The sequence below is a fragment of the Hevea brasiliensis genome, chromosome 2, assembly GCF_030052815.1.
Source record: "Hevea brasiliensis isolate MT/VB/25A 57/8 chromosome 2, ASM3005281v1, whole genome shotgun sequence".
Classification (NCBI taxonomy): domain Eukaryota; kingdom Viridiplantae; phylum Streptophyta; class Magnoliopsida; order Malpighiales; family Euphorbiaceae; genus Hevea; species Hevea brasiliensis.
The window spans coordinates 8,508,381-8,532,814 of record NC_079494.1 but is presented as its reverse complement, the minus strand read 5'-3'; the positions used below and the strand labels follow the sequence as shown (position 1 = coordinate 8,532,814).

The 24,434-nt window shown below is 31.5% G+C and overlaps 1 protein-coding gene across 1 annotated transcript; it reads left to right on the top strand.

Moving 5' to 3' along the window:
* The first annotated feature begins 1,593 nt into the window (after window positions 1-1,593).
* Window positions 1,594-9,131, top strand: LOC110669931 (polyadenylate-binding protein 2). Its single transcript, XM_021831788.2, has 9 exons — window positions 1,594-2,089; window positions 2,583-2,701; window positions 2,945-3,601; window positions 3,705-3,782; window positions 3,855-3,944; window positions 7,351-7,488; window positions 8,030-8,206; window positions 8,287-8,490; window positions 8,612-9,131. Exons 1-9 carry the CDS (start codon window positions 1,837-1,839, stop codon window positions 8,855-8,857), a joined length of 1,962 nt encoding a protein of 653 aa, XP_021687480.2. The 5' UTR covers window positions 1,594-1,836; the 3' UTR covers window positions 8,858-9,131.
* The last annotated feature ends 15,303 nt before the right edge of the window (window positions 9,132-24,434 follow it).

Sequence of the window (24,434 nt, the reverse complement as noted above, 5' to 3'; positions counted from 1 at the left end):
ATTGAAATTCAATTTTTAGTTTAATAATAATAATAATAATAAGCATTAATTAATCCTAAAAAAGTAAAATAAAAAGAATATTAATTTATTAATATAAAAAAACACATACTAATTATAAATAAGTCGAATATCTATATTTTATTTCTATAACTTTTTATGTTTTCTCTCTCAAAATTTTTAATAAAGATTTTATAATAAAAATAATAGAAAATATAATAATATAATAAAAATATTTATTAAAGATATGAAATAATTTAATATTGATTAAATTATATGATAATCGATAATGAGATCATAAATTAATGATCAATTTTCTTAAAATTAATAGCCATAAATAATTTATTAAACTATTTTTTTTAAATTATTATTATTATTATTATTAAGGGTAACATTTGACAAATAATTTTTTTATATAAATAAATTTATAAAAAAATAATATAAATAATTTTTAAATATTACATTTAATCATAAAAATCTTAATTTTTAAAAAAATAAAAAATAATAATTTAAATAATAAGTATTAAGGTAGTATTATAAATTATAATAATAATTAAAAAATAAAAAATTAAATAATAATTAATATTTATAAAATAATATAAATAATTTTTAAATATTATATTTAATTACAAAATATTTTAATTTTTAAAAATTAAATTAAAAATAATAATAATTTAAATTATAAATGTTAAAGTAATATTGTAAATAATAATAATAATTAAAAGTAAAATAAAAAAATTTAATAATAATTAGTATAAAAAAATATTTATGATTGATTATGAGATCACATATTAATAGTTAATTTTTTTTTAAATTAATTGCTATAAATGAACTTATTATTATTATTATTATTATTAAATTATTTATTATTATTATTATTATTAAAGATAATATCTAGTAAATAATTTTTTTATATAAATAAATTTATAAAAAAATAATATAAATATTATTTCAATCATTTTAATTTTTTAAAATTTAAAGTTATTAAAAAAATAATAATTTAAATCATAAATATTAAAATATTATTATAAATAATAATAATAATAAAAAATAAATAAAAAAATAAATAATAAATAATATTTATAAAATAATATAAATAATTTTTAAATAATATACTTGATTATAACAGATCGTAATTTTTAAAAATTAAATTAAAAAGAAAAAAAAAATTTAAATAATAAATATTAAATTAATATTATAAATAATAATAAAAAGAAAAATAAAAAATTATATAATAATTAATATAAAAAAATTAATAAAATGTAATACGTGATTGAATATTTTTTAAAAATACTGACGTGTCATTTATAGAGGTTGTCTTTTTATTTTATATATATATATATATATGTAAATTAAAAATTACAAAAAAAAGGCGTGGTCCCTTGTCAGGCCACCACGTGCAACCCGTGTGCCACAATATTACGTAACGCATCTATTCAACAATTCTCTTGCTTATATCATCATACGCCTTTTAATTTGAGCAATCAAGTAAAGAGCAAAGGTGTGGGACCATCAAAAGATCGGACGGTCCAGAACTTAAGTCCTTAAGGACTAAGATAGGGTTTATTTTTTCGAAATAATCTTACTATATGAACGACACAGTTACCTCTGTGACAGTGCGGTGCAGTTCGTTCTGCCCTCCCACCCAAAAAAAAAAAAACAAAAAAAATTTCCTCTCTTTACCTTCCTCCGTCGTCTTCCCTCCGGTTCTCCGACGATTTTATCCCTATCTTACCCCTCCATCGTCTCTTCTTATCCCAAAAACACAAAAAAGGAAGCTTTTTTTTCTATTTTTTGTTGGAAAGAGAGAGAAGGATCTAGAAGCTTTGTGTTTTCGTGATGGCGCAGATTCAGGTGCAGCATCAGGCGGCTCCGGTGCCGGGACCAAACGGAGTGGCGGCGGTCCCCGGCGGGATTCCGTTCATGCCGACGTCGCTTTATGTTGGAGATCTTGAACTTAATGTGACCGACTCGCAGCTTTACGATCTGTTTAGCCAGGTGGGTCAGGTGGTTTCTGTTCGGGTCTGTCGGGACTTGGCCACCGGGCGATCACTGGGATATGGTTATGTTAACTATAGCAACCCTCAAGATGGTTAGTATTATTTATTTATTTTCACACATTTTCAATTTAGAATGTAATTATATGTTTTGAAATCTGTTAATTTTATGTACTAGTTTATGGAAATTTCATTTGAATAATAGTGAAAAATTTTAATGTGCATTGGCCAATAAGAGCGTAATAGGTATTTGCGTTTAGCTATTGAAAGACTGAAGCTTTGCAGCCTCTGACTAATGCATTTCCCTAATTAACATCGTGGGAATTATGTGGGATTTCGTTTGAGAAATTATGAGGGTTAGTCTCAGCTTCACACTTACATCTCGCCTTCAGGGCACGATTGATACTGACATGTAATAGGTGGGATTTAAATAAAAAAAAAAGTCCAATTTGCCAAAGCATAGGGTACTTGTATCTTTTGGATATTAGATTGATACTGTTTATTTCTGTGTTATTATGTTATCAAAGTTTTGCCCGCTAATTGAAGTATCTGGTTACCCTGCTGTGCTTACGCTTTCCTAATCTACAGCTGCAAGAGCATTGGATGTTCTAAACTTCACTCCTCTTAATAACAAGCCCATTAGGATCATGTACTCTCATCGGGACCCAAGTCTTCGTAAGAGTGGGACAGGAAATATTTTTATCAAGGTATTCACATTTGTTCATATGTTATGTTTTTCATTTCTCTTTCTATTTTAAGGTGTCTCTTTGGGCACCTGGAATTACTTTCCCATATTGCCTTGAAGTAAGACTTTCCTGTTTCGTGTACTGTTGTGGTTCTTTTAGCGAAATTGTTTTGGGGCTTCTTTTTTTTTTGGCAATTGTGTTTTTTTATTATGTTCTTGACTTCACACGTACTTTGCATTCTTACATTTTGTTTCGGGATTGCAGAACCTCGATAAGTCTATTGATCACAAAGCCTTACATGATACATTTTCGTCATTTGGCAACATTCTTTCTTGCAAGGTGGCTACTGATGCTTCTGGCCAGTCCAGAGGCTATGGTTTTGTACAATTTGACAATGAAGAATCTGCTCAAAATGCTATAGATAAATTGAATGGCATGCTACTTAATGATAAACAAGTTTTTGTTGGACACTTCCTTCGTAAGCAGGATAGAGATGGTGCATTGAATAAGACAAAATTTAATAATGTCTTCGTGAAAAATTTATCTGAATCAACAACGGATGAGGATTTGAAGAATATTTTTGGCGAATATGGCGCAATTACTAGTGCTGTAGTTATGAGAGATGCAGATGGGAAATCAAAGTGTTTTGGATTTGTCAACTTTGAAAATGCTGATGGTGCTGCTAAAGCTGTTGAGTCTCTTAATGGAAATAAGTTTGATGATAAGGAGTGGTATGTTGGAAAAGCACAGAAAAAATCTGAAAGAGAGTTTGAACTGAAGAGTCGGTTTGAGCAAAGCATGAAGGAAGCTGTAGACAAATTCCAAGGGGTGAATTTGTATATCAAGAATGTGGATGATAGCATCAATGATGAGAAGCTGAAGGAACTGTTTTCTGACTTTGGAACAATTACTTCATGCAAGGTATGTAAATATGCTCCCTAATGTGTTCAACGTCTTTAATGATATCATCTCTTCTACCTTGGTAATAATTCAACCATTCTTTTTATTTTCACAAAATTTACAGGTTATGCGTGATCCCAGTGGAATTAGCAGAGGTTCTGGTTTTGTTGCCTTTTCAACTCCTGAGGAAGCATCTCGAGCTGTAAGTTCTGATCTTTATGGTGGTGGTTGTATGTGATCAGAAATTGACATTTCCTTGTTTGTTTGTCTACAGCTTTCTGAGATGAATGGCAAAATGGTGGTTAGCAAGCCACTGTATGTTGCACTTGCGCAACGGAAGGAAGAGAGAAGGGCGAGACTTCAGGTATTATGGTTGTGGAACTACTGGACTGATATTTTAATATTTTCTATGATGAAATTCTACTTTTTTTAGGGAATTGGATTTCTTTGAAATCACATTATTTTCAGATGGGCTGGATTTTACCTGAGCACATGTATTACTTTAGTATTTTACATATTATTTTTATTCAGTTTTGTTCTGTTGTGCATTTGGCACTCATGAAGACTATTCCGATTGATCTATGGATTTTTCCAATTGATTCTTTTTTTCCCTACTTACAAAGAAAAGATCTTTTGAACTTTTTTTTTTTTTATCTTTTATATGGTATTTAGAGTCCTACAGGAAAATTAATGGAGCTTGTGGATACATTAGAAAGGAGAAGGGTGAATATTGCTTGCATTCAGGAGGTTAAATGAGTGGGAGAGAAAAGTAAGGAAGTGGGTAATTCAGGGTACAAATTGTGGTTTACCGGAAAGGAGAGAAATAAGAATGGAGTGGGCATAAACATAGACAAGACATTGAAAGATGCAGTAATAGCTGTAAAAAGAGTAGGAGATAGAATTATATTAGTAAAGCTAGTACTAGAAGGAGAAACAATAAATATAGTTAGTGCTTATGCCCCACAAATAGGACTAGACAGTGAGAGTAAACAAAAGTTTTGGGAAGATATAGATGATTTAATGCAAAGTATACCTACCGAATGAAGAGAATGTTTTCATTGGTGGAGATTTGAATGGACATGTAGGAAGTGATAGACAAGGTTATGAGAATGTTCATAGAGGTTTTGGTTTTGACAGTCGAAATCAAGAGGGAAAAAGCATCTTGGATTTTGCTATAGCATACGACCTAATACTAGTAAATACCTACTCTATAAAAAGAGAGTCACATTTAGTGACTTTCAAAAGTGTGCAACATAGAAGCCAAATCGACTTCCTCTTAATTAGGAAGACAAATAGAGCTCTATGCAAGGATTACAAGGTTATTCCAGGAGAGGTTTTAACAAGTCAACATCGGTTGGTGGTCTTGGATATCAATTTTAGGAACAATTCAAGTAAGGTCAGAAGGAATAGTGTAGCCCAAACAAAGTGGTGGGAGTTCAAAGGAGTAAAGCAAGTGAAGTTTAAAAATGAGCTTTTCGAGTTCGAAGTATGGAAGCTGTGTATGGAAGCTGTGTATGGAGGCCAATGATATGTGGATACAGATGGCATCAAAGATTAGAGAAGTAGCTAGAAAAGTACTTGGAGAGTCCAAAGGACATGGACTACCCTCAAAAGAGAGACGGTGGTGGAATGAGGAAGCACAAAAGGCAGTGAAGAGAAAAAGGGAATGGTATAAAAAATTTTCAAAATGTGTTAATAATGAGGCATATGAACAGTACAAGATAGCAAAGAAAGAGGCAAAAAAGGCAGTTAGTCAAGCAATAGCACAGGCCTTTGAAAAGTCATATGAGAAACTTGGAACTAAAGAAGGGGAGAAAGATATTTATAAATTAACAAGGAGGAGAGAAAGGAAATGTCAAGATCTTAATCAAGTTAGGTGCATTAAGGATAAAGAAGGAAAAGTGTTGGTGAAAGATGAGGACATTAAAGAAAGATGGAGAAATTATTTTAATGATCTCTTTAATAATAGTCAAAATGGTAATAGCATGAATATAGGCTATAGAACAATAGAAAAGAATTTGAATTATACTAGAAGGATTAGATCATTAGAAGTAAAGGAAGCACTTAAGAGAATGAAAGTAGGTAAAGCCTGTGGACCCGATGAAATACCAATTGAAGTGTAAAAGTGTTTGGGAGGTATGGGAGTGGCATGGTTAACTAAATTATTTAATAAGATTCTAAACTCAAAGAAAATGCCTGATGAATGGAGGAGTATTTTAGTACCTATTTTTAAAAATAAGGGAGACATACAGAGTTGCTCAAACTATAGGAGAATTAAACTCACGAGTTATACTATGAAGTTGTGGGAGAGAGTTGTGGAGTATCGACTACGTCATGATACTTCTGTCTCTCCCAATCAATTTGGTTTCATGCCCGGTCGTTCAACTATGGAAGCGATCTTTCTCATTAGAAGCTTGATAGAGAAATATAGAGATGTGAAGAAAGATCTACACATGGTTTTTATTGATTTGGAGAAGGATTATGATAGTGTTCCAAGAGATGTCTTATGGAATGTGTTAGAACAAAAGAGGGTATCTATTAGGTACATACAAGTGTTGAAAGATATGTATGAAGGAGCAACTACTATTGTGCGCACAGTGGCAGGGGACACAAGAGATTTTCCGATCTCAATTGGATTACACCAAGGATCAGCCATAAGCCCTTACCTTTTTACATTAGTTTTAGCTAAATTGACGAAACATATACAAGAGAGTATTCCTTGGTGCATGATGTTTGCGGATGATATTGTTCTGATAGATGAGACACGAGAAGGAGTTAATAGAAAGTTAGAGTTTTGGAAAAGTACTCTAGAGTCAAAGGGTTTTAAGTTAAGTAGAACGAAGACAGAATACATGCATTGCAAGTTCAGTGAAGGCCAAACTAGTGATAGGGAAGGAGTTAGTTTGAATGGAGTGGTACTGTCCCAAAGTAATCACTTTAAATATCTGGGCTCAGTCCTTCAAGTAGATGGGGGATGTGAGGAGGATATCAGTCATAGGATTAAAACTGGATGGTTGAAGTGGAGATGTACCACGAGAGTTTTATGTGATCGTAAAATTTCCAATAAGTTGAAAGGAAAATTTTACCGTACAGCCATATGATCGACTATGTTATATGGTAGTGAGTGTTGAGCACTGAAAGAGTCGTATTCGTCTAAGATAAGAGTTGCAGAGATGAGAATGTTAAGATGAATGAGTGGTCATACTAGACTAGATAAAGTCCCTAATGAGAGTATTAGAGAAAAGGTAGAAGTGGTGGCAATTGAAGATAAGTTGAGGGAAGGGAGATTGAGGTAGTTTGGTCATGTGAAGCGTAGACATACAGAGGCTCCAGTTAGATAAGTAGAGCACATTAGGTTAGAGGATAGAAAAAAAAAAGGGGTAGATTTAAATTGACTTGGAGGAGATTAGTACAACACGACCTAGAAGCATTACACATTTCTGAGGATTTAACCCAAAATCGTTTAGAGTGGAGAAAACAAATCCATATAGCCGATCTCAAATTTTTGGAATAAAGGCTTAGTTGAGTTGAGTTGAGTTGAGTTGTATAGTATTTAGAGTCCAATTGGATTTCAAGTAGTAATTGATTTATGAACAGATATGGGTTATGCTAGTATGAATTAAATGCCTCCTTTTTATCCAGTGGAGGACAAATGCTTATTGCTTATATTGATTTGGCCCCTCTTTGAGGTGTTTGCTTTTGCTGAATTTGCAATGCAGTATGCCTGTAAATTTGACCTCTTTCTTACACTTGAGGTGTGTTTCATGTAGGCTCAGTTTTCACAGATGAGGCCAGTTGCCATGACACCTTCAGTTGCTCCTCGTATGCCAATATATTCTCCAGGTGCTCCAGGCTTAGGTCAGCAATTTTTATATGGGCAAGCACCTCCAGGCATAATTCCTCCCCAGGTAACTTGTTTTTAATTTCTTTTTCTTCATTCTCACTGCTTGATCCATAGAGAAAAAGAAATTGGTTCTACCAAACAATCAATTGCTGCAAATATGAGTATTTGTTTTATGTTTGAATTGATTGTTTTAATGAAAATCTGTGCTTGCCCTTCTGGTTTTATCCTCTTTGCCTTCTGGATATGTTTGAAATATACAGTTATATATTATATGCTGATCTATAGGACATAAAAGCTTCTATGATTGTTCTAAAATTGCCCAACCATATTTGGAATGGCTCTAGACTTTAATTCAGTTTTTTAAAATATGTATCTGCTATTAGTAATTGGAAGAAATTTTCTCGTCTGTGATGGTTCAATAATAGTAGAAAGAGAGTTTTGTAGTCTGAACTACATATGATAAAGAAGCATGATTAGTCTATTCTCATATTTTTGTGGTGAATTTGATTGAAATTGCAAGTTTAGGTTCACTGATTGAGATTCTCTTTGTGCTATTATAACCATTAATTGTGGTTGTTGATATTGAATCTCTTAAATTTCTTTAGGCTGGTTTTGGATATCAGCAACAACTTGTTCCTGGAATGAGGCCAGGAGGTGCTCCTATGCCAAATTTCTTTGTACCGCTAGTTCAGCAGGGTCAGCAGGGCCAGCGCCCTGGAGGGCGACGTGGAGTAGGTCACATGCAACAGACCCAGCAACCTGTCCCTCTGATGCATCAGCAGGTTGGTAGAGATCAGAACTTTTCATTCTTGTGTTTATTTATTGCTCACATCTTGGCTATAACAAAAATTGCTTGTTCTAGATGCTTCCTAGGGGACGTGTCTATCGATACCCACCCGGTCGCAACATGCCAGATGTTCCAATGGCAGTTCCTGCTGGAGGTATGCTGTCTGCTCCCTATGATATGGGTGGCATGCCAATTAGAGATGCTGCTGCAGGACAGCCTATGCCCATTACTGCTTTGGCTACAGCCCTTGCGAATGCTACCCTTGAACAGCAAAGGACGGTAGGCCCATCTATGTTCCTTCTTTTTTTCTCATATTTTTCTCTGTGCTGCTTCCAAATTTTTGTTGGTTCTTTGGACTTGAAAAGTTTCTGATTTTTTCCTTGGTTTTGTTGACATTTAGCTACTGGGTGAAAGTCTCTACCCTTTAGTGGATCAGTTGGAGCATGATTCAGCAGCCAAGGTTACAGGCATGCTTTTGGAGATGGATCAGACTGAGGTTTTACACCTGCTTGAATCACCGGAGGCTTTAAAGGCTAAAGTAGCAGAGGCCATGGAGGTGCTAAGGAGTGTTGCTGCTCAGCAGCAGGCAACAAACCCTGTTGATCAGCTTGCCTCACTATCCCTGAATGATGGTCTCATCTCATGAAGTATGTTTTTGGTGAATTAAACAGGTTCATCAAGTGGGTTTTGTTGCAGTTTTTAAAACTAGTTTTATTGGCTAAGCAGATGAAAATTTGATTCTATGCCAGATTTATATATGGGCTTAAGTAGGTTGTTGGGACTTGTTTTTTTGCTTCATTATTGGTCTGGGCAGGATTCTAAATATTTTGTGGAACGAGATACATTTTGTTTGAGGAAATGGTCATGTTGACTGATTTGCACAGATTTTTATAATAATGTGGCACATTTGGTTTGTCCTAGATCACTTAATGTTTTGTTGCTGCGTTATTTGTGATAATATTTTATTAGCTTCACCTGCAGGGAGTTTTACAATTCCTCTATAAGAGATCCCTCAAGTACTCTCCATTACCTAAATCCAACTGAAAAATTTAAATGATATCTGGAATCTAGTCTAAGTAACAAAAAGAATCTAGTTTATAAATGCTAAAACATAATTTCTGAGTTTGAGTTTACTTGATATTGATAAGTGTTGCGTCAGTGCCATTCACCGATATAGAAAACGCTTGTAATATTGGGCATCTTTGAAAGTCAGTTTTGAGTCCGTCGGTTTGTGTGGGAAATATAGTCTCTTGAGCTGTGATATTTCGTCAAAACAAGGATACCTGAAGCCTATATGATATGAGTACTCAGAACTCTTAACGAGAGGAGAATGTAGCTGTTAATTTGAAGTCATTCATGCAAACTGAAAAAAGAAATGATGCGCAATGTCGATCTTGAATCGAAGCTCAGGATGAGGCCAAGTTATTGACATCACGCACACTGTCTAAGTGGCTAGAGGAAGGAGATCCAGCAGCTGGAAGTTTTCGGCGTTAGAGGCTCTTTTTATGCAATGTTCGTCTCAAATTCGGGGGAAGGCTGAGGCGGGCTCAAAAGGGCTTTGTGGAGTTGAGCAAATAATATTCAATTTAATTGAATTATTTTATTTTTTTAGATTTTTTAACGCTATATATATTTTTTAGTTTGGTGAAATTATTATAATTACATTACAATTATATTAAAATTGATGAAAAAATTATAAAAAAAAATTAATAAAATTGTCTGAAGATTCAATTAACAGCTAATCAATAAATACAGTCTACAAATTAACAGAAGTAAAATAATTGTTTTTAGCACTATTAAATGCATTTATTTAATATACCCATATACTGTTGGGAAAAAAAATTGTTTTGTATATTTTATATATATATATATATTAATTAATTTTATTTAATGATAATTAAATTCATTTTTATATAAATTTAAATTTATATTAAATACCCTTAAAATAGAAAGATGTGAGATGCTTCTTTTTGGGGCAAAGCGACACTTTTACTATTCTTAGGGATAGCAAATGTGCATCATATCTTTTAATATATCAGTATAATTAAGAGAAGATTTTTTTAATTGATTAATATTTTTAAATTTTTTTAAATATGAGAAATTCAATTAAATTATTTTATTTTTAAATTTCTAAAAATAATATATTTTTTAGATTGGCTGAAATTATCATTTATATTACAATAATATTAACATTGATAAAAAAAAAATTATCTAAAAATTAATAAAATTGTCGGCAAATTCATTTAACAGCTAATCGGTAAATACAACACACACATTAAAAAGCATAAAATAATTTTATTTAGTAATATTAAAATGGGTAAAATGATGCTCTTATGATTCTTAAGAATAGTAAAAATATATCATTCTTTAATATATCAGTATAATTAAGAGTTAATTTCTAATTAATTAATATTTTAATTTTTTTTTAAATATGAGAATTAATCAATTCATTTGAATTGCTTTATTTTTAGATTTTTAAACAAAATATTTTTTTTTTAAATTGGCTGAAATTATTTATTTACGTTATAATTATATTAAAATTGAAAAAAAATTATTAAAATTAATAAAATTGTCGGCAGATTGATTTAACAGCCAAGTAATAGATTTTATTTAGTAATTTTAAATGCAATTACGTAATGTACCTTCCAAATTTGGGGGAAAAATCTAACAAGATATGCACGATAGAATTGTGGTAAAACAACACGTGCTTTATCAGAAAGAACCGAGATGCTTCCTTTTCAATTAAAAAATAAAAAAATAAAAGGGCCAAAAGTGACACTTTTAATATTTTAATAATAAATAATTATTACGTTAAATTTTTGAATTTTTTATTAATATTATTTAAATTAAAAATGATTAGATTAATTTTTTATTTTATAGGGTTAAATGTTAATTTTAAGGATTACATTAATAATTAAATTTTTTTTAAGGTCGTGTTTAATTGAAGGATAAAAAATTAAGAGGTAAATGTTATTTTTATAAATTTTAATTTTTAAAGAGACTAATTATTAATTTTGACTTTTTAATGTTAATATTTAACTTTTTAAAAAGTTATAAATATTAATGAGAAAAAAAATTAATTTTTTTTTAAGTATTAATGAGAATTAAAAGTTATAAAGATAATAATTATCTTTTTTAATCTCGTATTAAATACTCTTTAAATGTTAAAACTTATAAGGTAACATTTAACTCTTAATTTTTTTAACTTTCTATCAAATATATCATGGGAATTGATCAAATAATTTTCTACTCAATTGAATGAATTATTCTATTTTTAAAATTTTCAACACAATATATATTTTTAGATTAATTGAAATTATTATTTATATTACAATTCTATTAAAATTGATAAAAACAATTATATAAAATTATCAGCAAATTCATTTAACAACTAATCAGTAAATACAGTCTGCATATGAAAATGAGTAAAATAATTTTGTTTAGTAATATTAACTGCAATATACAATATAGCCACCCAATTTTACAGAAAAAATCTAATGAATATGTTTATTTTTTCTTTTAATAAAAAAGGGTAGATGGAACAAATTGAAAGAAGGTAGAAGGGGCCAATGGTGAGAATTTGGTTAAAATCAAACCAAAACTGAATTAAATCATCAAAATCAAATTAATCGAGCTTCTTAATTTTACAGCTCTGAACCGGATCAAAGTACATTGAAAATTGAATTGAATTGAATCAAATTTTGAGTTCGATTCATCGGTTTTCTTAGTCTCTTCTCATACTACAATCCCATAGTCAGAGGCACAAAAATAAGCAATTGAAGTTCATAACATTCAAATAATAAATCAACAACATATACCCAAAACTAGAATTATTTAATTTACCTATCTAATTTTGACAAGAAATGTACCAGAGATATAAGTTAAGAAAAGACATACTATATAGAAACATATAAGACAAAAAGAATCGGGATACTTCCTTTTCAATAAATTTTTTAGAAAAAAAAGGTAGATAGGGCAAAAAAGAAAGAAAGTAAAATGGACAAAGTAATACTTTTATTATTCCTAGGAATATCAAAAGTGCATCATCTTTTAATATATTGGTATAATTAAGAGTTAATTTCTAATATATTTTTAAATTTTTTAGCATTACAATTGATTAAATATTATTCGATTCAATTCAATTATTTTATTTTTAGATTTTTAAACACAACATATGTTTTTAGATTGGCTGAAATTTCATGATTATTGACAGTTATGAGGCAATTAAAATTCTCTTTAGCAATTCAAATTCCCTTTTTTAAGTCTTGTCTCTTGGCAAGTAAGGTCATCTTGTTTTTTTGACAAGCATTCATTTTCTTTAATTTTCTTTGTTTGTATGGCGGTGAACGAGGTTGGTCATTCCTTGCAGGGGATATTCATTCTCTTACTTTGGCATAGGAGGAAGGTGAAGTTGCAATTAGGGATGAAGGGTAGGGGTGAGCATTCGGTTCAAATCGAACCGAATCGAATTAAATTATAAAAATTGAATCTTAAATTTTAAAAATCGAATCGAATCGAACTGAATCAAAATGAGTGAAAAATCGAATTAAATCAAACCGCTCTATTTCGGTTCAATTTAAACCGATCGGTTTTGATTTTTGATTGATTTTTTTAATTTAGACTTAATTTTCAAGTTATTTGGTCTAATTTTGACTTTGGTTTGAACCTAATAACCATTAATCAATGAAATTAAATAATTAATATATATATATAATTAAATATAATTCATAAATTTTTCATAAAATAAATTAATTCAAAAATCGATTCGGTTCGATTTGAATATATAAATTACTATTCAGTTCGGTTCGGTTTAACTGTTTTTTTCTCTTCAAAATCAAATCGAACCGAAATAACCGAAATTTTTATAATGTAAAACCGAACCGAATCGATTGAATTTTACAACTGAACCGATTGAACTGAATTGACTCGGTTCGGTTTGATTTTTTGGTTTGGATCGAATTCTGCTCAGCCCTAATGAAGAGGACGTGGATGACAATATTGATTATTAATTGTGTTTGGAGGATCGTTTTCTTACAAATAGGGCTTTGAACTTCAATGCGATGAAGCATACCATGGCTTTGCTATGGAGGTTAAGAAAAGGCATCTACATTAAGGATCTGGGTAATGCTTTATGCTTATTTCAATTCTTTCATGAAGTGGACATTAGTCGAGCAGTGGAAATGAGTCCATGGACCTTTGATTAACATTTGTTACTTTTCAAACAGTTGGAAACCAATAAACAACTAAGTAAGGTTTCTCTTTTCTCAACAATTATGTGGGTTCAAGTGCATGAACTTTCCAATGGATTTATGTCTAAATATGTTGCTACCACTATTGGTAACTTTATTGGGAAATTTATTGAAGTTGATCCTAATTATTTCTCTAGAGTCTAGTGAAACTTCATTTGTATAAGAGTGAAGATGGATGTGCGACTCTCGTTGAAACACTATATGAAACTCAAGAAAGTTGGAGGGGATTGGTTTTGGGTTCATTTCAAGTATGAGCGGCTGTCGAGTTCTTATTTCCTATGTAGTCGATTGGGTCATATAAAGCGTTTTTGTGACCATTTCTTTGAGGATAATCAGCAAAATGTTGAGTGGGCCTATGGCTTTTGATTGTAAGCATCTTTTCACCGGTCTCAACCATTGCTGGGTGATCTGCGATTGTGATATGATGCTTCGGAGATGGATTCAGGAGATGACAATTATAGGGTTAGAGTAGAGGGTGAAGTTGTTACCCATATGTGGCAAAAGGTAGGAGAGCTAGCTAGATATGGAAAAGAAGATTTAATTGAATTTGAGGACTACTCAGACTCAGTGATGTACCTCCTTCCTCATATGCCACATGGAAAGGAAAGAGATTATGCAGGTTTAACTAGACTTGTAATAATGAAGGATAGGCACATTATTATGGACTTTAAACATCATAGGAGTGAGGATGAGGCCCAACAGGATTATTTGAATTCAGCTTTAGCCTAGGATATGATAGTGGATCGGGTTAATAGCGTATTTTCTCCACAACCAAATGAAACGGTGGGTTCTAGTTGTCAGGCCTAATAAGAACCATAAGTTACCAAAGTTAGAATTGTTGTGTGCTTGGCAACCCACAAACAATTTAACTCTTATATGAGATTGTAAGGGATAAGAGGTCAAAATTTGTTTTTCTTATTGAAACTTTTATGTTCATAATGGAATTAATGGTTTAAAGCTTAGTTTAGGTTAGGATGGAAATTTTATAATGGACTGTCAAGATCATAATGAAGGACTTGTCTTTTTATGGAGATCTTAGAATATGGCTTCTCTTTTGAGCTTTTACTCTCATCATATAGATGTTGCTGTCTTTACAGAAGGTGGAGAAAGGTGGCACATTACTGGGTTTCATGGCCAAGGAGATAAAGCTCAAAGACATGTATCTTAGCAATTGCTGCGGCCATTAATTGCCTTTTCTAATTTACCATGGATTTGTTTAGGTGACTTTAATGATATTCTAGCCCATAATGAGAAGAGAGGTGGTATCTAGCCTAATTGGTAAATTAATGGGTTTAGAGAAGCAATTTAGGTGAGTGGTTTATTGGATCTTCCGATGGATGGCAATATTTGAACTTAGGAGAGAGGGTGTGGATCTGCAACATGGGTTAAGGAGAAGTTGGATAAAGTCTTGGCTAATAAGGCTTGGAGCATTTCTTTCCATTAGCAAGGGTTTGTTTTTTGAATATGTCTACTTCGGATCATTGCCTTTGTTAGTGGAGCCTTTAGTCTTAGAGATTATGGTTTGTCTGTGTCCTTTCCAGTTTAAGAATTGTTAATTGAGGGAAGAGGAGTGTAAATCGGTGGTTATGGCTAGTTAGACAGTGCAGATAGATGCTTCGTTTCTAGATAAGATTTGATCTTATGGGGATGCTTTATTGTAATGGATAAAGGATTGAAAGCCTCTTTTAAGAATATACTGAGTGCATGTAAAAGCTGTATGAAGACCTTTAGGGATTCCTCTAACCCATATGATGTATTATCCTTTAAGGAGGCTCATAATCAATATCTTTATCTAAAGATATTGAATAAGAGGGAGATATACTAGAAGTAATGTGCCAAACAATTTTGGCTTTGAGAGGGTGACTCTAAAACTCAGAATTCTCACTACATGGCCAATAGTCATTCTAGGAAGAATAAGATTGCACAGTTGAAGGGGGAGGATGGGGTTTGGCATGTTTGGCAAGATGATTTAGGTGAGCATATAGATAGTATTTCGATAATATTTTTTCTTCTAAGTGTAGTTCTTTGGATGTTATTTTGGATTGTGTGCAGTCTCATGTTACAACTGAACAAAATGAGTATTTGGATGCCCTATTTTGTGAAGAGGAGGTTTGTAAGATAGTCTTAAGTATGCACAGTAATAAGTTGCTAAGGCTAGATGGAATAAATCTAGTTTTTTATTTGCATTGTCGAGCACTATTGGTAATGATGTGTCACAGGCTTGCTTAGGTTATTTGAATTTAGGTTCCTTTACGACTGGTCTTAATGACACTAATCTTATTTTTATTCCTAAAAAGAAGCAGCTGATGTTGATGAGGGATCTTCATCATATTTCACTGTGCAATATGTTGTATAAGGTAGTTTTTAAAGTGCTTGTAGATATTATTTCTCCGTAGAGTGCTTTTGTCTCTAGTTGAGCCATTACTGATAATATCCTTATCTCTTATGAGATTATGCTCTTTTTTAAAATGGAAATCATACGAAAAAGTGGGTTATTTGGCATTGAAAAAGGAAGTTTGAATGAAGTGGTACTGTCCCAAAAAAAATTAATAAAATTATCTGAAGATTGAATTAACAGCTAATCAATAAATACAGTCTACAAATTAACAGAAGTAAAATAATTGTTTTTAGCACTATTAAATGCATTTATTTAATATACCCATTTACTGTTAGGAAAAAAAAATTGTGTTTTATAAGAAACACATAAAATAAAAGGTATGTTCATAAAGAGTTCGAGTCTCATGTGAGGATTTTACATATAGATTTATATATTTTATATATATATATTTTAATTAATGATAATTAAATTTATTTTTATATGAATTTAAATTTATATTAAATACCCTTAAAATAGAAAGATGTGAGATTCTTCTTTTTGGGTCAAAGCGACACTTTTACTATTCTTAGGGATAGCAAATGTGCATCATATCTTTTAATATATCAGTATAATTAAGAGAAGATTTTTTTAATTGATTAATATTTTTAAATTTTTTTAAATATGAGAAATTCAATTAAATTATTTTATTTTTAAATTTCTAAAAATAATATATTTTTTAGATTGGCTGAAATTATTATTTATATTACAATAATATTAACATTGATAAAAAAAATTATCTAACAATTAATAAAATTGTCGGCAAATTCAATTAACAGCTAATCGGTAAATACAACACACACATTAAAAAGTATAAAATAATTTTATTTGGTAATATTAAAATGGGTAAAATGATACTCTTATTATTCTTAAGAATAGTAAAAATATATCATTCTTTAATATATCAGTATAATTAAGAGTTAATTTTTAATTAATTAATATTTTAATTTTTTTTAAATATGAGAATTAATTAATTCATTTGAATTGCTTTATTTTTAGATTTTTAAACAAAATATTTTTTTTAAATTGGCTGAAATTATTTATTTACGTTATAATTATATTAAAATTGAAAAAAAAAATTATTAAAATTAATAAAATTGTCGGCAGATTCATTTAACAGCCAATCAATAGATTTTATTTAGTAATTTTAAATGCAATTACGTAATGTACCTTCCAAATTTGGGGGAAAAATCTAAGGATCAAATCCGTCTGTAGTTGGAAATCCATGTGAAAATCAAGATGTTCCAGCTACTCAATAAGCCGAATCATCTTGTGGATATGATCTCCTACATTCTGTCCCTTAGACATCCTCATGCAGAATAGCTGTCTAGATATCTCATACCTAGCATTCTTGCTGTACTCACTATACAACTCTTGCAGGTGAAGGAGGATCTCACTTACATTCTGCATATTTTCATGTTACTTTTGTAACTCATTACTCATAGAAGTAAGCATGTAACATTTAGCTCTCATATCATGCTCCTTCCGCTTGTCCAAAGTATCTAGTTCCTCTTGAGTGGCCTCTGGAGGTAAAGGACCAGGAACCTTTGAGTCTAAAACATATCCAATACGTTCTAGGTTCAGGACAAGTATTAAATTTCTTAACCAATCAGAAAGATTAGGTCCTGTCAACCTATTGTGATCAAGTATGCTCGCAAGAATATTGGATGGTGGTGGTTGTTTGTGCTCATTATTATCAGAAAATTAACTGCAAAAAATAACTAGATTAATTAGTAAATGTATCAAGTAATTAACCAAAATGATTATGGTCTTTTAATCAAATTGGTCCTCCCACTAACTTGGCGAATCATACACTTCCAAAGTAGGAAACGAAAATCCTAGTTGGATGGATTTCTAGTGGATGATTGAATTCTTATAGTCTTATTGATCATCCTCAGGCACATCCATTATTGGAATTACAATGAACTATAAGTGAGCAACTCCTTACCCATCACATATCATGTGAGGTTCAATCATTTACTTAGCCCCTAATGCTCAAAATCTCAGGCACATCCATTATCGATTTATCTTGCATTAGTTAAGTTGATCTCATTGAGCTAGCAAACATGCAAATAATTTTAATATTCTCAGGCACATCCATTATTGGGCACCAACTATTTACATATTTACAACATCTTATACTTAACAATTATTCTTAAGAAAATCTCTTAAATTAAATGCATCACATGCAAGTATTTAAAATTTCTTAAAATAATTACCTCAATGGAGGGCCATAATATAATTACTTTAATTATACCATTTCCAACTTAATCATTTATTTGGAAGATTTTGTGATCGACTTAATTACTATTATGGTCTCACTTTGCACATTATCCAATTAGTATGCATATATCATATACTTGCATATATTCACATACATCTCATGCATACATGGATAAACAAATAATATGGTATGATCATGAACTTTCTAAGGGATTCAATTCTGAGCCACCAAGAATTGAATCCGGGCATTCCTAGGTGAATTTCATTAATTCATTTTACAAGAGTTGCTGAAGGAGTACATAATCAACACTTGATCTTGATTTTCTCCCACTGGTCCCACCAATGCTCTTGACCTCCTTGATGTTCTTGTAATCCAATTACATTATAATCCTTGGCATATCAAGGCGAGTTTATAAGAATATGGACTTTAAAATCCTTAAATAAATGAAATTACAACTCAAATTATTACAATATTTATAATACATGCCACTAAAATAAAATTAATTATTTCACAACCCAAAGAAAAATAAAAGAAATAAATCCAATTACATTGGTCTTCTACTGTCCATGATCATCCATCATGCATATTAAAATTTAACAATTAAATAAAATATACATACTAAAACTTAAATTGAATATCACATATTTAACAAAAAAATTCAGATTTAAATCTCATTCAAATAAATTTAAATTTAGAAATCCTTTTCAAATTTAATACCTTGAAAACATTTTTCCAAAAATTAATTGTGTGATTAAAATTCCTAATTAAATAATTTAATTAGGTATGGGCCTAAATATGGGCCTTAAAATATACAACAATTGCAAAAAGAAGCCCAAAACCAAAACGTATCCTTGGGGTATGCATCTCAACCATGCTGCCACCTTTGATTATCCAAACAGATTTGAATCAATCCAAATTTGATACAATCACACAATTAAACCTCATATACAATCTTAATGGCAAATATAGTGGCTCTGATACCAATTGAAGGAGTGGAAGCGTGATTATTAGGCATTAGAACCTTCAATTTCAAAAATTATTTCTAAGGTTGCATACACTATACAAAGTATCTTATGAACCTAATCAATTTTCAATGCCCAATTACATACCAAAACATATTTTAGCATGCATTAAAATTTCATTTGCCATTAAAGATTATGAATTAACATTTAATTCAATTAAACCCTAACTAAAAGAGGGATTTTTAGGTATTAACCTCTTGATGCACAATTGATGCAATCTTAGGATGTTCTTAGGACCCCAAATATTATCCCTCTAGTTTGTCCACCATAAGCACATACCAAAGTAGCAATGGCAGCCCCTAGATTGGCTTCTCAAGCCTTGTCGACCAATTATGAGATGGAGTTTATGCTTTGTGAAGGTTGTATGAATGTATTAGGTGTTAGAAACACTTTCTAATAATTTAATTCAAGAGGAAATCTTAGTTTTTCTCTTGAATCAATTGAGAAATTGTGAGGAGAAAGAGAGAGCAATGTTGCCGTCCCATATAAGAGAGAAAAGAGAGGTGGGCTGAATTTTTCTTTATAACTTCTTTTTATATACTTAGGTCAAACCCTAATTCCCTTGCCACATGTCATCATAATATCTCATCTTATTATTATTTGATTTAATCCTATGGAGCCAAGTGTCAAGATCTATTTAAATCATGATATGTGGTCTTCCATCATAGGAAGACAGGTGGCAAGATTATATGGTGCCATATGTCACCATCTCATGGTGCCACATGTTACCATGTGAAAAGACCAATTTGCCCTTACTTTTTAATTTGAGTTCTCAACCCAAAATTATAATTTCTCCTCTTTAAATCAATTTATATCAAATATTAATTAATTAATTAATTAATTAATCTCCATTAATTAATTTCTCATAATTAAATTCATATTTAATCAAATTAAATATAAATTTAATTTATACTATACATCCAATAACCTAGATTTGGTTTCAAGTCATGCTAGGGATTTTGCAATCTTATTGCAAACCAAATCTCTTTAATTAATTAATTAAACTCTTTAATTAATCAATTAAATCACATTTTAAATGGTGATTAACTTGTGTAGATGTGTGACTTACTAGGCTCATTACTTATTGGTAATAAGAAATGATATTAACTCTTAATATCATTTTAACTCTTTCTTACCATAAATGATTTCTCTAAATCATTTTAGGCATATCATAGACCATAGTTGACACCTAGCATAGTATGCTATGGCCACCCAATCAGTAATAAGAAATAACTTAAATGAACCTTTAATCATATGTTACCATGCACTAGAATTTCTCCGTTACAAAATCCCAATTCATGCTGGAGTCATGGTTAATGTCAAACCCCATTTGCTATAAATATTATTTTTTCTTTTAATTCCAGTTCTTGATTAATTAGATTTTCTTATCAGAAACTCTTTTCTGACTAAATCTGTCTGTCTTGGCCAGGAACTTGAAACATCAAGAACAATTAAATGAACATAGGATTTTATTCCTATTTACTTAGGTTAACGGATTCTATCTTGATCAATACTTATCTCCATATATAACTAATAGGAGCCAACACACGCCCATATACCCATACACAGTACAAGTATGAAATCAATATCAAACTCAAACCACCTATATACAAGATAACTGTGTTATCTTAAGTCTAAAGATTATATGCACTGATATGATATATGGTAATGCATTGACAAGAGTAAACTCCATGTGCTTGTAATAAGCGTCACTAGTTCGACCTACTTATCATGTATAAGTGCCTATAATGTTTGTTATGTGGCATGAGGCTCACCATTCTATCTTATTTATATCTCATATAAATATCTTGGGAACAAACATGATTACAATTTTTCTGGATAAGTCATGTCCTTTGTGAAGTATCCTCGATTGTGAACCAATTTATGATACTTTGTGCTAGAAATATTGTCACTCATATTCTTAACAACTTAAGAATAGAATTTCTAACAAAATATCAATAGACCTTTTGTATTACACATAAATATATTATGTAAATGGAAAAATGAAATTACCTTTTATTAATAATATATGTACAAGATACATACAAAATGATATACTCTAAGTCATACTGCTAACAGTATTGATGGATGATGGATAACCCGTTAACTCCCCCCATGTTATGACTACGTTATGTTATGTATATTATAGATTCATAAAAATCAAGGAGAGATCTTTATGATGCCCCTGATGCATAACATAGGTCATGTTTTGAGTGAAAGTCCTAAGGAGCTAGGCATATTGAATATAAATGTTAAGTGAAAGTCTCGAGGAGCCTTTGAATGAGCTGGGCACATTGGATTCAGGGAGTCACTGGTGACAAGTCTATCCTACGTAAAATGTTTATGATGTGAAAATCCATATGGATGATGCATTGCATATGTGCAAAATGAATGATATAATTAATGTTGGTTAGTTTACTCATTGAGCTTATGTAAGCTTACTCTTTCTCCTAACTCTCAGGTGTAGGTTTGTACGTCTAGAAGAGTTCTTTGGAGAACGAGCAATAGGGGTAGCTTAAGTGCTCCTCCTTATACATGATATATAGGTAGATGGACATGTAAAATGTAAATAGATAATACTGTGTTGGTAGTTATAAAAAATTAGAGTTATATAATGTTTTAAGTATGAAAGATGATGTTTATGACTATGTTAACCTCTTTTGGGAGTATATATGTCGAATCATTGCACTTTAGAGCTTATGTATGTTAAGGTTGAAATTATGTATCACTTTTATGTTAAAGACCTTTATGTAAGGATGAAAAGACTAAAGTATAATGATTTGTTATATGTTTGAGTGATGATAGTACAAGTATTAAAGGTATGTTTACAAATGTTAGGCTTACTATGGTTTTCAGCAGCCTTACGCTAACCCGATCCTTAGCACTGATAACGGCCCCTAACTTAGGTTGTTACAGTGTAGGTCAAATCCTAGTTACTCATGGCAGAGTGTTTTAGCAACTCAATCTTTGCTTAAGCTAAAGTGTAAATGGCGAGTGGGGTTTGGATCATATATTTCTATATGGGATGATCCTTGGTTGGATGATCTAGCTAGTCTATTTGTGAGTTGTCGTCCTGCTAATTAATTAGATATTTCCATTGTAACTCATCTTATACATGGAATCCATCCTCAGTGGAATTGTGATTTAATTAATGCTCTATTTAATGAAAGGGATCGTCAGCTCATTTATGCTATTCCTCTTAGTGCTCGTCATATGGAGGATGAGTTTATTTGGTCACAGGATGATTGACGATTATATTCAGTTAAAAGTGCATACAGGTTATTATCAGTGAATTCTCAAACTCATAGTTTTGTGGAGGACATGTGGAAGAAATTTTGGAAATTGAAGATGCCTCCCAAAGTTCATAATTATGTTTGGTGTGCCTTAATGGTGTTCTTCCTATTGCTGATATGCTTAAATTGAAACATGTTAATGTGTTTCTGTTTGTCTTGTTTGCCACGGTGTAGATGAATCTATATTTCATGTTTTGGTTACCTGTCCATTAGCGAGGGTAATGCTAGTCTCATTCAAAGTTTGGTTTTTTACTTGGGCTAGCTATTTTTTTTTTTATGATTGGCTGAGTTTTATGTTTTCAATATGCATTATGGAGAATGGAGGCTTGTTAGCTACCATTTTTTGATCTCTTTGGTAGAATAAAAATCAAGTGGTGTAGAAGTCTACTCGTCGGTATAGTGATCGAGTTTTTTTTTTTTTGCTATTGAATTCTTTGAAGATTGGCATAATGCTCAAGGTTTAAGTTGCTCATCCCTTTCTGCTTCTCCATTAATGGATGTGTCTTGGGTTAAACCTGATGTGGGTTACATTAAAGTCAATATTGATGCTACTACTAAAGTTGGGAGCTCTTGGACTGGTATTGATATGGTTGCATGAGTTGCTACTAGAGTTTTCTTAGGGGCTCAATCATTCTAGATGTTAGGTAGTTTCATGCAAAGGCTATTGAGGCTTTGGGTATTAGGGAGGCCCTCAATTGGATTAAACAATGTAATTGGTCTCATTTGGTTGTGGAATCTGATGCCTTAATGGTTATTTCTGTTATTGTTGATTCTAGTCCTTTCTTTTGGTTTTATTGTTCAAGATTGTAAACTTCTATCAGCTGAGATTACTAGTATCTCTTTTCATTTTGTCAGAAGATCAACAAATGTAGTTGCCAATTTTCTTATTGGTGCAACTTGTTCTACACCAGATCCTTTAAAGTGGAAGTTTGTTCCCCCTCCTTTTATTATTGTTGCTCTTGTGCTTATGTAATTAACAAAGTTCATTTTTTTCCAAATATATATATATATATGTAACAATTATATTAAAATTGATAAAAATTATATAAAAATTAATATACTTACCAGTAGATTCATTTAATAACTAATTGGTAAATATCATCCACATATAGAAAGGAGTAAAATAATTTTATTTTTTTTTTCTCGAAAGATAGTAGAATTTCATTAAGTGCTTAAAAATTACAAATAGGCTAGAAATAAGATAAATAGTTCAGAGGGCCTAGAAACAAGATAAGCATATATTAAAAAGCCACCTAGGTCACTAAAGAAAAGGTCTAAGCCTGTAAACAAAAACCCTAGGTAAACTAGGAGGCTCCAAACTCACAGGGTCAACCCAAAGAAAACAAATGGAACCAACACCGCACCAGCAAAAACCATACGCCAACCGTAGTTAGGGAAGCAAACCACCTTTGAAGCACAAGGGAGGCAAGTCTCAACATTTGCACAAAGAAGTAACATACACTTAGAACCAAAGCAGCACATGACTTCAACCCATCACCATCTTTCCCAAACCATCTGCAAGAAACATAAACTGGGATCGAACAAGGGCGAAATGAGCGGTGAAGCTGAGCCTTTTTAGGTTGAGGGAATGGATGCCATAAGAATAGCATTGGTACCATCCTTAAGGGGTACCACACCACTAAAACCTAGAACCTGTCCTCTTGTCAAACCCAAGCAGCTCAGCAACATCAAAGAACATATAGCACCAAGATGAAACTCAAATCCATCATTGAACAAGCCTAAGTTGAAGAAAACAAAAAAAATACCGTAGATCCTCCATGCATGCACCTTTTCTTTGAAAGACCAGATCTGTGAACCAAAAACCCAAAGAATAAAAGCACTATTTATATATCGCTCCCCAAGAAAGAAGGGTGAAACCCAAAAATTCCGAGCAGGGAGGAGCTCCACTGCTCAGAAGGGGTAGGGTAGCCAATGAAATTGATAGTAAACGAGAGGGAACTGAGCTCCTAGAATGAAAGTTACAAAATTTCTCATGGGAGAGCTTTGTCTATCCCAAAGGTAGTGCTTTTCCAAACTCTAAATAGAACGTGATTATTCAGT